The sequence below is a fragment of the Pimephales promelas genome, chromosome 4 (assembly GCF_988280905.1).
Source record: "Pimephales promelas chromosome 4, fPimPro1.hap1.1, whole genome shotgun sequence".
Classification (NCBI taxonomy): domain Eukaryota; kingdom Metazoa; phylum Chordata; class Actinopteri; order Cypriniformes; family Leuciscidae; genus Pimephales; species Pimephales promelas.
This window is the reverse complement of record NC_142772.1, coordinates 2577760-2590000: the sequence shown is the minus strand read 5'-3', so window position 1 is coordinate 2590000 and position 12241 is coordinate 2577760. Positions and strand designations below refer to the sequence as shown.

The 12241-nt window shown below is 36.7% G+C and overlaps 2 protein-coding genes across 4 annotated transcripts in view; one reads left to right on the top strand and one right to left on the bottom strand.

Moving 5' to 3' along the window:
• fktn (fukutin) overlaps positions 1–7880 on the top strand; it is a 13816-nt gene extending 5936 nt beyond the window's left edge. The window contains exons 8-10 of the mRNA XM_089129813.1: positions 1142–1275; positions 3603–3727; positions 4668–7880. Of these exons, the coding sequence (XP_088985939.1) occupies positions 1142–1275; positions 3603–3727; positions 4668–4881 (473 nt within the window). The 3' untranslated portion in view covers positions 4882–7880. The remainder of the gene's footprint in view (positions 1–1141; positions 1276–3602; positions 3728–4667) is intronic.
• The window catches only part of ythdc1 (YTH N6-methyladenosine RNA binding protein C1), a 21199-nt gene continuing 16186 nt past the window's right edge, over positions 7229–12241 (bottom strand). Inside the window, exons 11-16 of one of the 3 annotated variants that reach the window (XM_089129812.1) lie at positions 10689–10804; positions 10376–10412; positions 10256–10295; positions 9782–9847; positions 9557–9694; positions 7229–8134 (exon numbers count right to left, since the gene is read on the bottom strand). In XM_089129812.1, coding sequence (XP_088985938.1) covers positions 7913–8134; positions 9557–9694; positions 9782–9847; positions 10256–10295; positions 10376–10412; positions 10689–10804 — 619 coding nt within the window. In that variant the 3' untranslated portion in view covers positions 7229–7912. Of the gene's footprint in view, positions 8135–9529; positions 9695–9781; positions 9848–10255; positions 10296–10375; positions 10413–10688; positions 10805–12241 lie in introns of all 3 variants that reach the window. The other 2 variants (XM_089129811.1, XM_039662129.2) reach the window with 2 other exon arrangements.

Below are 12241 nucleotides of genomic sequence, written 5' to 3'. Positions count from 1 at the left end.
ACAAAATTTGTGACTATCATGTCCAGTTTAAAAAAAATAAAAAAATAAAATAAATAAAATATCGGCCGATATATCGGAATATCGAATTTTAAAACCCAAAAATATTTGTATCGGTATCGGCCTTCAAAATCCTTTATCGGTCGGGCTCTACTTCCACGTGTTGCATAAACTCTTAATAAAAAATAAAAAAAAACATTTAGGTGTGATCAATGTAATAAAAAATCGTCTAAATATTTATATATTTATTTATCTATATCTATCTTAAACATAAAATAACCTGATCCCGTTTGACCAAAGCTGTGCGATTTGTTCTGACTTGTCCAATTTTCAGCATCAATTTTGCATCTTGTATCAAAATCCTGTCTATGCATTTAGTGTATACCGGTAGTGTACCTAAAATAAAAAGTTTTATATGGCTCTTATTATTTTATTATTTATATGGCTCTTATATAGATTTATTTATGGCTCTTAATTTCTTTGTATTAATTAACCCCAAGTAAATGTATATCCACTGTTCTTTTTTTTTTATAAATATAGGATTTGTATTTGCCTACATCTATAATTATTATAGTCGAATCGAGAATCAAATCGAAAATCGAAATTGAACATCTGAATCGATACCCAGCCCTACTCAAAATGGCTGCCATCCAGTATGGCCAACACTAGCAACACAAAAACACTAACATGACCAAACATAACGAGATCAGTCTCAATATTTTACGCCAAACTGTTATAGAGTTACAAACAAAAATAACTCTTTTCATATTTCTTGACCAGTAGGTGGTGCTATTTGAATGAAGTGTTATAGAAAATGCTTGAGTCTGTCATAAATCTTGTTGCCAACATGATCTTACAACCAAATTTGGTTAAGATCTGATGAACAGTCCAGGTTTAACAAAAAAATGATGGCGAATCTAGTGTTGTATTTTACTCAATATGATGAGTGTGTTTATAGGCCTTAATATAAACTTTGGTGCAAATTTGAGATGTTGGTACAGCGTTTGAGATAGAGACTCCAAATTTGCCATGGTTGACGTTCATACTGTCTTCCATCTTTGTACCAAATTTCAAAACCTTCCTATGTTTAGTTTTATTGTTTGGCAAAGAAGAAGAACGTTAACTGTCTTCCTCTTTCCCACAGGTTGGTACAGGCAGTGTAATATCATTCCCTACAGTAAAGATGTTGATCTGGGCATTTGGATCAAAGATTATAGGGATGACATCACTCAGGCGTTTCAGAAGGCTGGTCTCCCACTGAAACACAAGTTCGGAAAGGTAAGGAGATTTTGAGAGTTTAAGTAGATTTGGACTTGGGGCCTTATTTTAAGGACCCAAGATTTCACGACTTAGGTCGTGTCCGGATCCACTTTTGCTAGTTTAACGATGGGAAAAACAGTCTGTGCGCCAAGTGCGTGGTCTAAAACTGTTGTCTCTATTCTCTTAATGAGTAATGGGTGGGTTTTGGGTGTAACATGCAATAAACCAATCAGAGTCTCATCTCCCATTCCCTTTAAAAGCCTGTCACCCTACGAACGTGTCGTACCAATTAAGATACATATTAAACCGCTTGTTTTGATCCTGGTTTTAATTTTTGACTTGACCAGAAACCCAGATCGCCCTCTGTTACTTCAAACGCAATTCATTTTTTAGTTAGGGACAGAGATGTATAAAGTACTAGAAACCCGGACTTGAGTAAAAGTACAAGTGCTCTATCAAAAAAGTGACTTGAGTAGAAGTTGAAGTGCTCTTTAGTACTAAAGTATTCAACATTTTTTGTACTTAAGTATTGCAAGTAGTTTATTTTAAAAATTCACTACTTCAAGGATTTGTTCACTTTTGAAAAAACTTTTGCTGATAATTTTCTCGCCCCCATGTCATCCAAGATGTCCACGTCTTTCTTTCCTCAGTCGAAAAGAAATGAAGGTTTTTGATGAAAACATTCCAGGATTTTTCTCCATATAATGGACTTCAATGGGAACCAGACGGTCCAAGGTCCAAAAGACAGTTAATAACAGTTTCAGATGCAGCTTCAAATGTCTTTAAACGACACCAGACGATGAATAAGGGTCTTATCGTGCGAAACGATCGGTTATTTGAAAACTTATTCCAAACATGTAACTTTTCTAAGGACAAATGCAAGCCTTGCTCTATTCTGTGAGGTGCGTTTGTAACGTCACATAATGCGTAATTACGTTCAAAAGGTCACGGGCGACGTAGCCGGAAGTACAGAATCAAAATGGTCCGACATCGTTGTTTTACCATTTAATTATTTTTTTTTGTAAACGCCGTTTGAGTTCGTTTGCACATTCAACCTATGCGTTCAACTTGTAAACACTCTGACTCTGTACTTCCGGCTACGTCGCCCGTGACCTTTTGAACGTAATTACGTACTACGTGACGTTGCAAACGCGCCTCACAGAATAGACCAAGGCTTGCATTTGTCCTTAGAAAAGTTACATGTTTGGAATAAGTTTTCAAATAACCGATCGTTTCGCATGATAAGACCCTTATTCATCGCCTGGTGTCGTTTAAAGACATTTGAAGCTGCTTCTGAAACTGTTATTAACTGTCTTTTGGACCTTGGACCGTCTGGTTCCCATTGAAGTCCATTATATGGAGAAAAATCCTGGAATGTTTTCACGAAAAACCTTAATTTCTTTTCGACTGAGGAAAGAAAGACATGGACATCTTGGATGACATGGGGGTGAGTAAATTATCAGCAAAAGTTTTTTCAAAAGTGAACTAATCCCTTAAGTACTAAAAGTAAAAGTACAAGTATTGTGTCTTGCAATTATTAAAGAAAGCAGTCAAAAGTTTGAACTAGCAATCAAATAAGGCAGGATACAAATTTGCTTTGGCGGGCGCCAAAAAAATGTCATTGCAGGACAACCCCTGCTTTAATTATCCTATAAAACTGCCGTGTGATTTAGGCAGCATGAAAGCCAACTTGCAACGAATGATTCGTAAATTTTTTATAATTGTAACGAGTAACTAGCAGAACATTAAAAAAAATATCAAAGTAAAAGTATTAAATTCATCGAAAATATCTACTGAAGTAAAAGTAGAAGTATGAGAAAAAAACAATACTCTAGTAGAGTACAGATACAGCATTTTAGTACTTAAGTAGTTCTACTTACATCTCTGGTTAGGGATTAACTTGAACATGAGCAAAAATGAAAATCCTGTCATCTTTTACTCACCTTTTTAAGTTATTCTAAACCTTATGAGTTTCTTTCTTCTGTTGAACACAAAAGAAGATACTGGCAACAGTTCATCTAAACCTAATTGATGGAGTGTGTAGCTTTTCAATTCTTAATAAAACATGTAGGAAGACGCATCATGGCCATATTCCAGGATGATAATGTCAGATTGTGAGGTGAATGTCACATGAAGAGTCCAGATGTTACATTCATTGAAAGTGTTTGGGATTTGCTGGAGGAGACTTTGCAGAGAGCTGGACTCCATACAAGATCTTGACAAAATATGTATGCATCTCTTGATGGAAATAAGCAACATCACACCTCTTGATGTACATAAATCTTGTTTAAGAACCGAAAAGCTCCATCAGACACATTTTCACCCTTCATTTGTTTAAATTTCAGGTGGAGGACAGTTTGGAGCTCTCCTTTCAGGGGAACGATGTGAAACTGGACATTTTCTTTTTTTATGATGAAGGCGACATTGTCTGGAATGGAGGTACGCAGGCAAAGAGTGGGAAAAAATTCAAGTGAGTATTAGAGAGTTTTCTATTATCAATTAAACATTGCTTTTAATATCAGTCGCGTGCTTCCAGTCGTGGATGTTGCTTGACCCCATTAATGCCCGTGTGTGAATACAGTGCCATTAGCCAATCTTTGAAACAACAAAGTGAGGTAGTCAGAAATTACTTTACCTGTCATTTATTTATTTATTAATTATTTGATTTGTTTGCACTTAACCCTAAAACCGTATTCTGGACAAATGTGGGCAAAATAATTTTGATTTGTTTTAAAAAAATACTTCCCTTGATCTGAGCGGTACAAGACTTGGCTACTTTTTTAAAGTTTTTCTCCTGAACACACACAATTTTTTTTTACTCAATTCTACAATGTTAAGTGGGTGAAAAAAACTTCTTAATCTTGTATTTGGGTCAAAAATGGGCACCCATAGAAATGAATGGGAAAAACTGTAATTTAGAGCAGTCTAAAATAAGCCAAAATAAGACACCAGGTGACAGCAAAGTCACTTCATCTTTAGGTTTTAGCTCTAAGAACTTATTGGAATGATATTTTAATGTAGTTTAAAAAAAACCCCATAAAAATAAGAATAATTTACACAGAAAATATGGTACTTTTTGAAGTAAATAAATTAAAAAATACCCCCAAAATAAAATAAAAACACCATAAATGGATAGACAAAACTTTATCGAAGACAGTGATATAACATTTATAATAAATAAAAATTAGGATCACACCTGGGTGCCCACATTTGTCCAAAATTACAGGATTAAGGGCTCTAAGTGAATACGGTTTGAGGGTTAAACACACAAGAACAGTGTATGAAAGTGAAGCAAGATACCCATTACCCAGGGTTAACTAGTTTAAGTGTGGAAAGCCGTAGAGAAAATCAGTTTTTGTTTTTACTTTCATGAAATGTCGTCGTCTTATATTTACATTGTTTGCCGACAGATACGTGTTCCCACGATTCAGTCTGTGTTGGGCCGAGCTGATGGAGCTGAAGGTCCAGGTTCCCTGCGAGACTAGGGACTATGTGATGGCCAACTATGGACCCAACTGGAATGTTCCTGTAAAAACCTGGGACTGGAAGAGCTCCCCGTCCAACGTACAGGAGAACGGCGTCTGGCCTGTGCGGGAATGGGATGATGTTATTCAGGTTTACTGAAGCATCATGGGAGTTGATATGGGTGACATTGCAGCTACAGTGATACAAACCACTCTAAGCTACTACAAACATGAGAGCAAGTTTTAGAGTTCCCTGAAAGTCTGTGGACCATAAAAACCCTAAAGAATCGTTTTATTCTTGAATAATAAACTATCGTGTGAACTATTTAGGCTATTTAGACCTGAAGTGATTAATAAAAATGTTATTTTAATAGATGATAATGCTAAAGTGAAGGGTGGCTGGTATAAAACTGAAATACAGGTGGAACGCGGAAAATTAGAATATCGTGCAAAATTTCATTTATTTCAGTAATTCAACTTAAAAGGGTGAAACTAATGTTATATAGATCCGTTAAATGCAAAGTGAGATATTTCAAGCCTTTTTTTGTTATTTTGATGATTACAGCTTATGAAAACCTTTTCACAATATTCTAATTTTGAATGAAGGGTTTTCATATCTGTAAGCCATAATCATCAAAATTACAACAAATAAAGGCTTGAAACATCTCACTTTGCATTTAATGAGTCTATATAATATATTCGTTTCACCTTTTAAGTTGAATTACTGAAATAAATTAACTTTTGCACGATTTTCTAATTTTTCGAGTTTCATCTGTATATAAAATACCTTTTGAGAATAGCAAAAAGTTACATAATTAAAACATATTGTACACCCCTGAGGTTTGAGTGCATCAGAAACTCTGGGAACTTTTGGAGCATTTCCTCCTGGTAGGGGGTCCATAGTCAAACGCTTTCTTTATCAGGTTTGAGCAACACGTCATGTGATAGGAGAAGACATTTGCTTTTATGATTGTGCCAGTTGAGGGTGTGAACATCGAAAAGAGTAGCGGACCCAGTACTGAACCTTGATGCACGCCAGAGATTAGCTGACGAAACTCGGACACTGTGGGTTTGTGGTGTAGGGTGCTGACTGCTGATGGTCACCACTTTTATCAGTGGAAAAGGTGAGGGTCATCTGGTTTAGGCACACATTTATGCCACCCATCTGGATGCATAAAAACACGTTTTAAGTGCTGATGCCTCAAAAATATGTTCACGATGTGCTATTTTAAAATGTTGCGTTTTCCCCACTGTCAATACATTTTAATTTTTACAAGTCATATTGGACTTCTCCAAAAACAAACATTAGCTATATTAAAAAGGCAACATATTTCATCCTTTAACTTTTTAGAAAAATGTATCTCAGGATCTCTGATCAAAATGGTGAAAAACTACTTCAAAGGGATAGTTCACTTTGAAATTAATTTTTGATGTTTTAGCTTACCTCAAGGGCATCCAAGATGTAGGTGTCTTAGTTTTCACAGTATTTTCAATTTTGACATTTTTTGGTCAAGCCGTTGTTGTCTGTCAGTCATACATTGGAGGTTAAGGGGTCGATTCACCGAGAACTCAAAATTAAACATGATTTAATGACTCGTGAATGTAAGTGTACGATGGCCTAAGACACGAAACGATCGGTTTGTGTGAGAAAACGAACAGTATTTATATAGTTTTTTTTTTTTTTTTTTACCTCTTGTTAACAGCCGTCGAACTGATCTGAATCAGACGTCCAACTGAACCGAACTGAACCAGACTTTCTCTGACTGAACTGAACCGTCTTCAGACGTTACGTCGGAAGTGATCTCTCGCGCGTCTAGACACGCATTGTTTACATGGAGATTTCGGAAGCTTTACCTTTCACTAAACATATTTAGATATACGGGAAGACGATTTCGATATATCTAAATATGTTTAGTGAAAGGTAAAACTTCCGAAATCTCCGTGTAAACAATGTATATCTAAATATGTTTAGTGAAAGGTAAAGCTTCCGAAATCTCCGTGTAAACAATGCATGTCGTAGACGCGCGAGAGATCACTTCCGGCGTAATGCCTGGAGACGGTTCAGTTGGACCCGATTCAGATCAGTTCGACGGCTGTTAACATGAGGTAAAAACGATATAAATACTGTTAGTTTTCTCACACAAACTGCTAGTTTCGTGTCTTAGGGCATCAGTGGGTACTTACATTCACGAGTCATTAAAACACGTTTAACTTTGACTTCTCTGTGCGTGCTCTTTGAGGTGAACCGAGGGAGGTCCCCTGACAGACAACAACGGTTTGACCAAAAAATTTCAAAATTGAAAATGCTGTGGAAACAAAGACACCTACATCTTGGATGCCTTTGAGGTAAGCTAAAACATATCAAAAATTAATTTCAAAGTGAACTATCCCTTTCATGATGCATTTATTGTATACTATTCACTATACAAGTATTATATTAAGCTTAGTGTCAAGGAAGTATTTTTTATTGTCAGTGAATGTCATCTTCATATAAACGTAAAACAACAGTAATTCACTTTCTTTTATTTTTTTGTACAAAAGGTATCCATATTAGTATCCAACAGATACTTCAACAACAAATGGCTTAAGTCATTTTACAAACCTTCATGACATTTATCTTTTGACTGGACAGAGGAAGCAAATGTAGGAATATTTACTCACTTCCCGATCAAAACACTAGAAAACAGGCCTGGCTTCAGACAAAGCTAACGAAACATACTTGATACAACAGTCATATTGAGCAGTGCTTTGGAATACTGGCACCTATGACCTTATTTAAATGTACAACAGAAATCACAAAGACGAGCGCATTGTTAGCAAACACCTAAAAACTGCAATACCCACGTAAAGAACAGGCAGTCTGCTCACAAGGGGAAAAAATAAAAGAAAAAACATACAAAGGGGAGAGCAGCTCCATCTCAACTATGTTGAGCCAGCTACAGAACCAATGATTAAAAAAAAAACATGAGGGTAAAATTGCTTTTTGGTTTCACAGTTAAAGTTTAATGCACTGCATGCATGATGCTAACAATGGCATGGGATTGAGAGAACATTAAAAAAAAATGCCCAGAAAGATTCAGTTCAGCTTTCTGATGAACATTAACTATTTAAAAAAAGAAATCAAAAGCTAAATCTAAACACACTATCTACAAAATGAAAGAAACCAAAAACAGGGTTAAAAGCACTTCTCCCTATCTCCGGTATCGGCCCCTCTCCTTTTCCCTCTCGCGATCTCGAATCCGCTCTCGTTCGCGATCACGTTCTCTGCCGCGCTCTCGCTCTCGGTCGCGTCGTCCGTCCCGGGGCCGGTCTCGCTCTCTCTGCCGGTCACGCTCGCGCGGGCGACTCCTGCGTCCGCTCACCACGGCCTGTGTTCGTCTCAGGAAATCGTCCACGCGCATATCGTAGTCATGCTGCCACACAAAAGTTTGAAAGTACGAGTAAGCAAAAACGCAACATGTAAAAACACACACCGGCTCAGTTCCAAAACCTAGTGAGCTAGTCTAGCAAGTCGACCCAACACGTGTAGTGTTGGGTTGCTAGTAGGAGTTCCCACTACTTTGGAACACGGCTGGGCGATATCGATAATTTATATCTGGATATTATTAAAAAATTTTGATATTTAATATTATAGGTGGCTAAACCCAAAGATATGATGAACTGTTTTTGTAAATATATACAGTCCGTGTAAGTGTACAATTCAAACTTTTCCCATGGTCTAATGCTTAAAAAAAGCCACTTTTTTTCTTCTTCTTCTTCTTTTTATTTTTTTTTATTTTTATACAAAACTTGGAGAATCGCATCCAAATATTGTGATAGTATCGATTTGGCATTACGCGCCACTGACCAATTTAAACGCCTCTGATTGGTCATTGCATTCAGCACTCAACAGAAATGTCTGTGATTGGCTCCAATGCTCAATGCCTTGTTAATAGAAACCTTTGATGCTTTTCATTGAAAGCAGCTCCCATTCAAAAAAATGTTATACATATAAATCAGTGTTTCTCAACTCTGTCCTGGAGGACCCCCAACAAATGCACATTTAGAAAGTCTCCTCTTACACACCCATTACAGGTCCTGGAGATTCCTCTAATGAGTTGAATCAGGTGTGTTTTATGAAGGAGACACAAGTCGTTTCTCAATACTGAGTACGAAAACTTCGGACTTGCGTCCTGGGTGGTTCGGACTTGCCAAGTTCGACTCAGGAGAACAAACTCCCGAGGACGAGAGGACACGAGTCCGATTATTCTGCAAATGAATTTGAAATCTTTATTTCGTACATAAAAAGAAAGTAAATAAAGCAATGTTTAAAAAAAAAACTTAGGAAAAATCAAAACAAATGAGCCGCAAAAAATATATATGTATAATTCTTTGCTGTTGACATACTTCTATTATATGTGCGAAAAGGAGGAGGAAAAAGTAAAACTTATATACTCCTTCCCCTTAAATTCTTACAGTCTTACATTTACAATTTTATATTATTATTATTATCATCATGGTGATCTACAGTATATATCCATACACCTATACAGATATATACAAGCAGCAAAACATAAAAAAAAAATAAATAATAATACTAATAAAAATAAAAAATATCGGATATAAAAAGAACGCATATTGAGAAACGGCTAAAGAAAATGTGCAGTGTTGTGGGTCCTTCAGATGCAAGGTTAAGAAACACATTATTGTGATACACAATATACCCTAAATTCTATATTTTAAGCAAAAAAATAAATTATATCGCTAATATTCGATGTATCGCCCAGCCCTAGGTAGTTTTCGAGCCGCTTTAAGTGGCTAAACTTTACCAAACTGGAGGCGAAAGAGCGAACAACCCTCTTTTCCCTGAAGCGGGCATCATGGGGCATGGGATGGTGTCCGGAGTACGGAGGGTGGGCCTGCGGTGGAGGAGGATGATGATGATGCTGGTAGTATGGGTGCTGGGGAGGGTGCTCCATACCAGGGTACGGGGCCTTCAGGAAAGAGAGAGAGAAAAAAAATGTATGACCAGAACAAGAGATTCAGAAAACCCAAAACCCAGGGAATACAGTCAATCTTACCATTCCCTGCCATGGTGGTGGAGGCCCGATGTTGTGGTGGAATTCTCTCATGTAGTCATTATAGGACTAGAAATAAGAAAATAAGTGTTAATCATGTTTATATGTCCATTCATTACTTGATTTGTATGAATCATGACCAAACGTTAATTGGCATGGAACTAAAGTCAACCAAAGTTGAGACTATTGGCTTTTCAATGAGTTTTCCTGGCGTCACTGTGCATGTTATCACCCCTCCAGCCAAATAATACAACTATTTAGTCTTCATAATCTAACAAATATATAATATCTCCACCTTTGAAACTTATTTACTAATCGCTAAGGCTCTTATTTTTCATCTCATATCATTGATTTTTTCCAATTCAATGATATTCCATTTGATAAAATAGTCTTTTTTTTTAGCTCTACAGGAGATTTTAATCAATAAAATGGGTTGCGAATGGCCTTTAATGTTGACTTAAGTCAAGAAAAACTTACTCCGTTGAGAAACACATCTCTCCTGACACCAGTGAAGCGCCTGTGAAGAGATATTACGTGAAGTTATAATACACAGAGCATTCAGAAATGCAGGATATTGAGGGGAAAGACGAGACCAACCTGTCCACAGGCTGATTGCGAGGGTCTTGCATAAAACCTAAACGGACAGCGAAAGTGAGACAGATTTCACCAACGACAGATAAACAGCACAAACAATAAAACCAAAAATTTACAATTTCATTTTAAAAACACAAAAGCTACAACAATATTGGACCAAAAAAAAAAAAAAAAAAAAAGAGCAAATATTCAGGGTGCAGTTCAGATGCCATACTTTCACCTACGGTACAACACAAGTGACTCGATAAAAAGCCGTAACGTCTCTTTCTTTCAGACACCAGAGGATACATGAGCGCTACACATGGCAGATATTGACCTGGTCTCTGGGGGAATTCTGGAGTGTAATCAATCCTGGGCCGCTTCCGGTTGTGCATGTCATATTCTTCAGGGCGACGCCTACGTAAATCAGGTACATTAATGTGAAAGATGGCACTGATTTAAGAAAACAGACAGACATGAAGCAAACAGTCAACACTTTTCTTTCAGTTATCAGTGTGTGTGTGTGTGTGCAGGATTACATATCTTAGCAGATTTCTTTCTCACTGTACTCATTTTAGTTAATGATAAAAGTCTAGGTGAGCAACTAAATTAATCCCTAAACTGCATGACACATATTTTTTTGCATATTAGCATCCTGCATAAAACAATAGTCTGGGTTCAATACAATCTACTCTCAGCATTTGTGGACAAAATCTTGATTAGGCCTGGATCACAATTCATCAACTAGTTGGCTAGATTTTTTATTTATTTAAATGGTTTAATTTTTGATATTTGTTGCAACTGAACTTTTATTAGGGACTTTCAAAAAAATTGCATCAAGTTTAAAACCATCAAGACCTTAAACTGATCTTAAAGTTATACTTTTTACAAACATGTCAAAAAATGATGCCTGACTGGGGTTAGAGCTCATTTTAAAAAGTCATGGCTACAGTAAGATGTTTAGATAAACAACAATAAGCATTAAAATGCAGTTTCGAGAGTAAAATTAAAAAAGCGCTTAGTGAACCAGATTAAATTTTCAGCATGTAAAGCAGATAACTTTTGCAAGGATACCAAATCAGGTAATCAACACAATGCCACAAATGCTGTTGCTAGAGCTGAACCCAGAACAGTCCTTTAATCCTAAGGCCACATTGGTGTTTTTTTTTTTTTCACTGCTCAATCCTCAGCAGAGCTCTACGTTGTGAGTATTTCACTACCTTCAAGTGTAAAAACTTTTTGCACACCCATGCAAGTGAAATCACTCCAATAACACCATCAGAATAAACCTCCCAATGCATCTCACCCAATTGGAAAATTGTTTTATGGAGCATTTGGCTGTCTTTCGTTGTCTTCGATTCAAGTCAACAGGATGCGTTGTGCTTGCATTCTGGATACGTGTGTGTGTGACCAGACTTTGTTTTGGTCAGGGTCTGGGGTGTGTTTCTCGAAAGCATCGTTAGCCAACTATGGTCGCAATTTCCATTGAACTCTATTGGTAACGACGGAAGTTGCGACCATAGTTGGCTAACGATGCTTTCGGGAAACGCACCCCTGGTAGGATGAGTTTCGCATTAAATTTGGCCTGTCAAGTTCACCAAACCCTGTTGTGCTCCATCTACCATGCAAAAACATTCAGTGTGCAGTGTCATTTTACCATTTATTTTAGTAATTTGAATAAGCTTTTCATTTTAGTCATTTGTATTAGTTTTTTTTCACCATTTAGGCTTTTTTTCCAGCTTTAGTTTTGATTTTATCTCCAGTTAGTAACTTCAACTTTACACGGAAATAAGAACTGCTGACATAACGAACTTAAATAAGTATAATATCTATAATTTATGTCAGCTTAATTTCAATTATCAAAAAACAAAGCGCATTTCTCTGTTGACT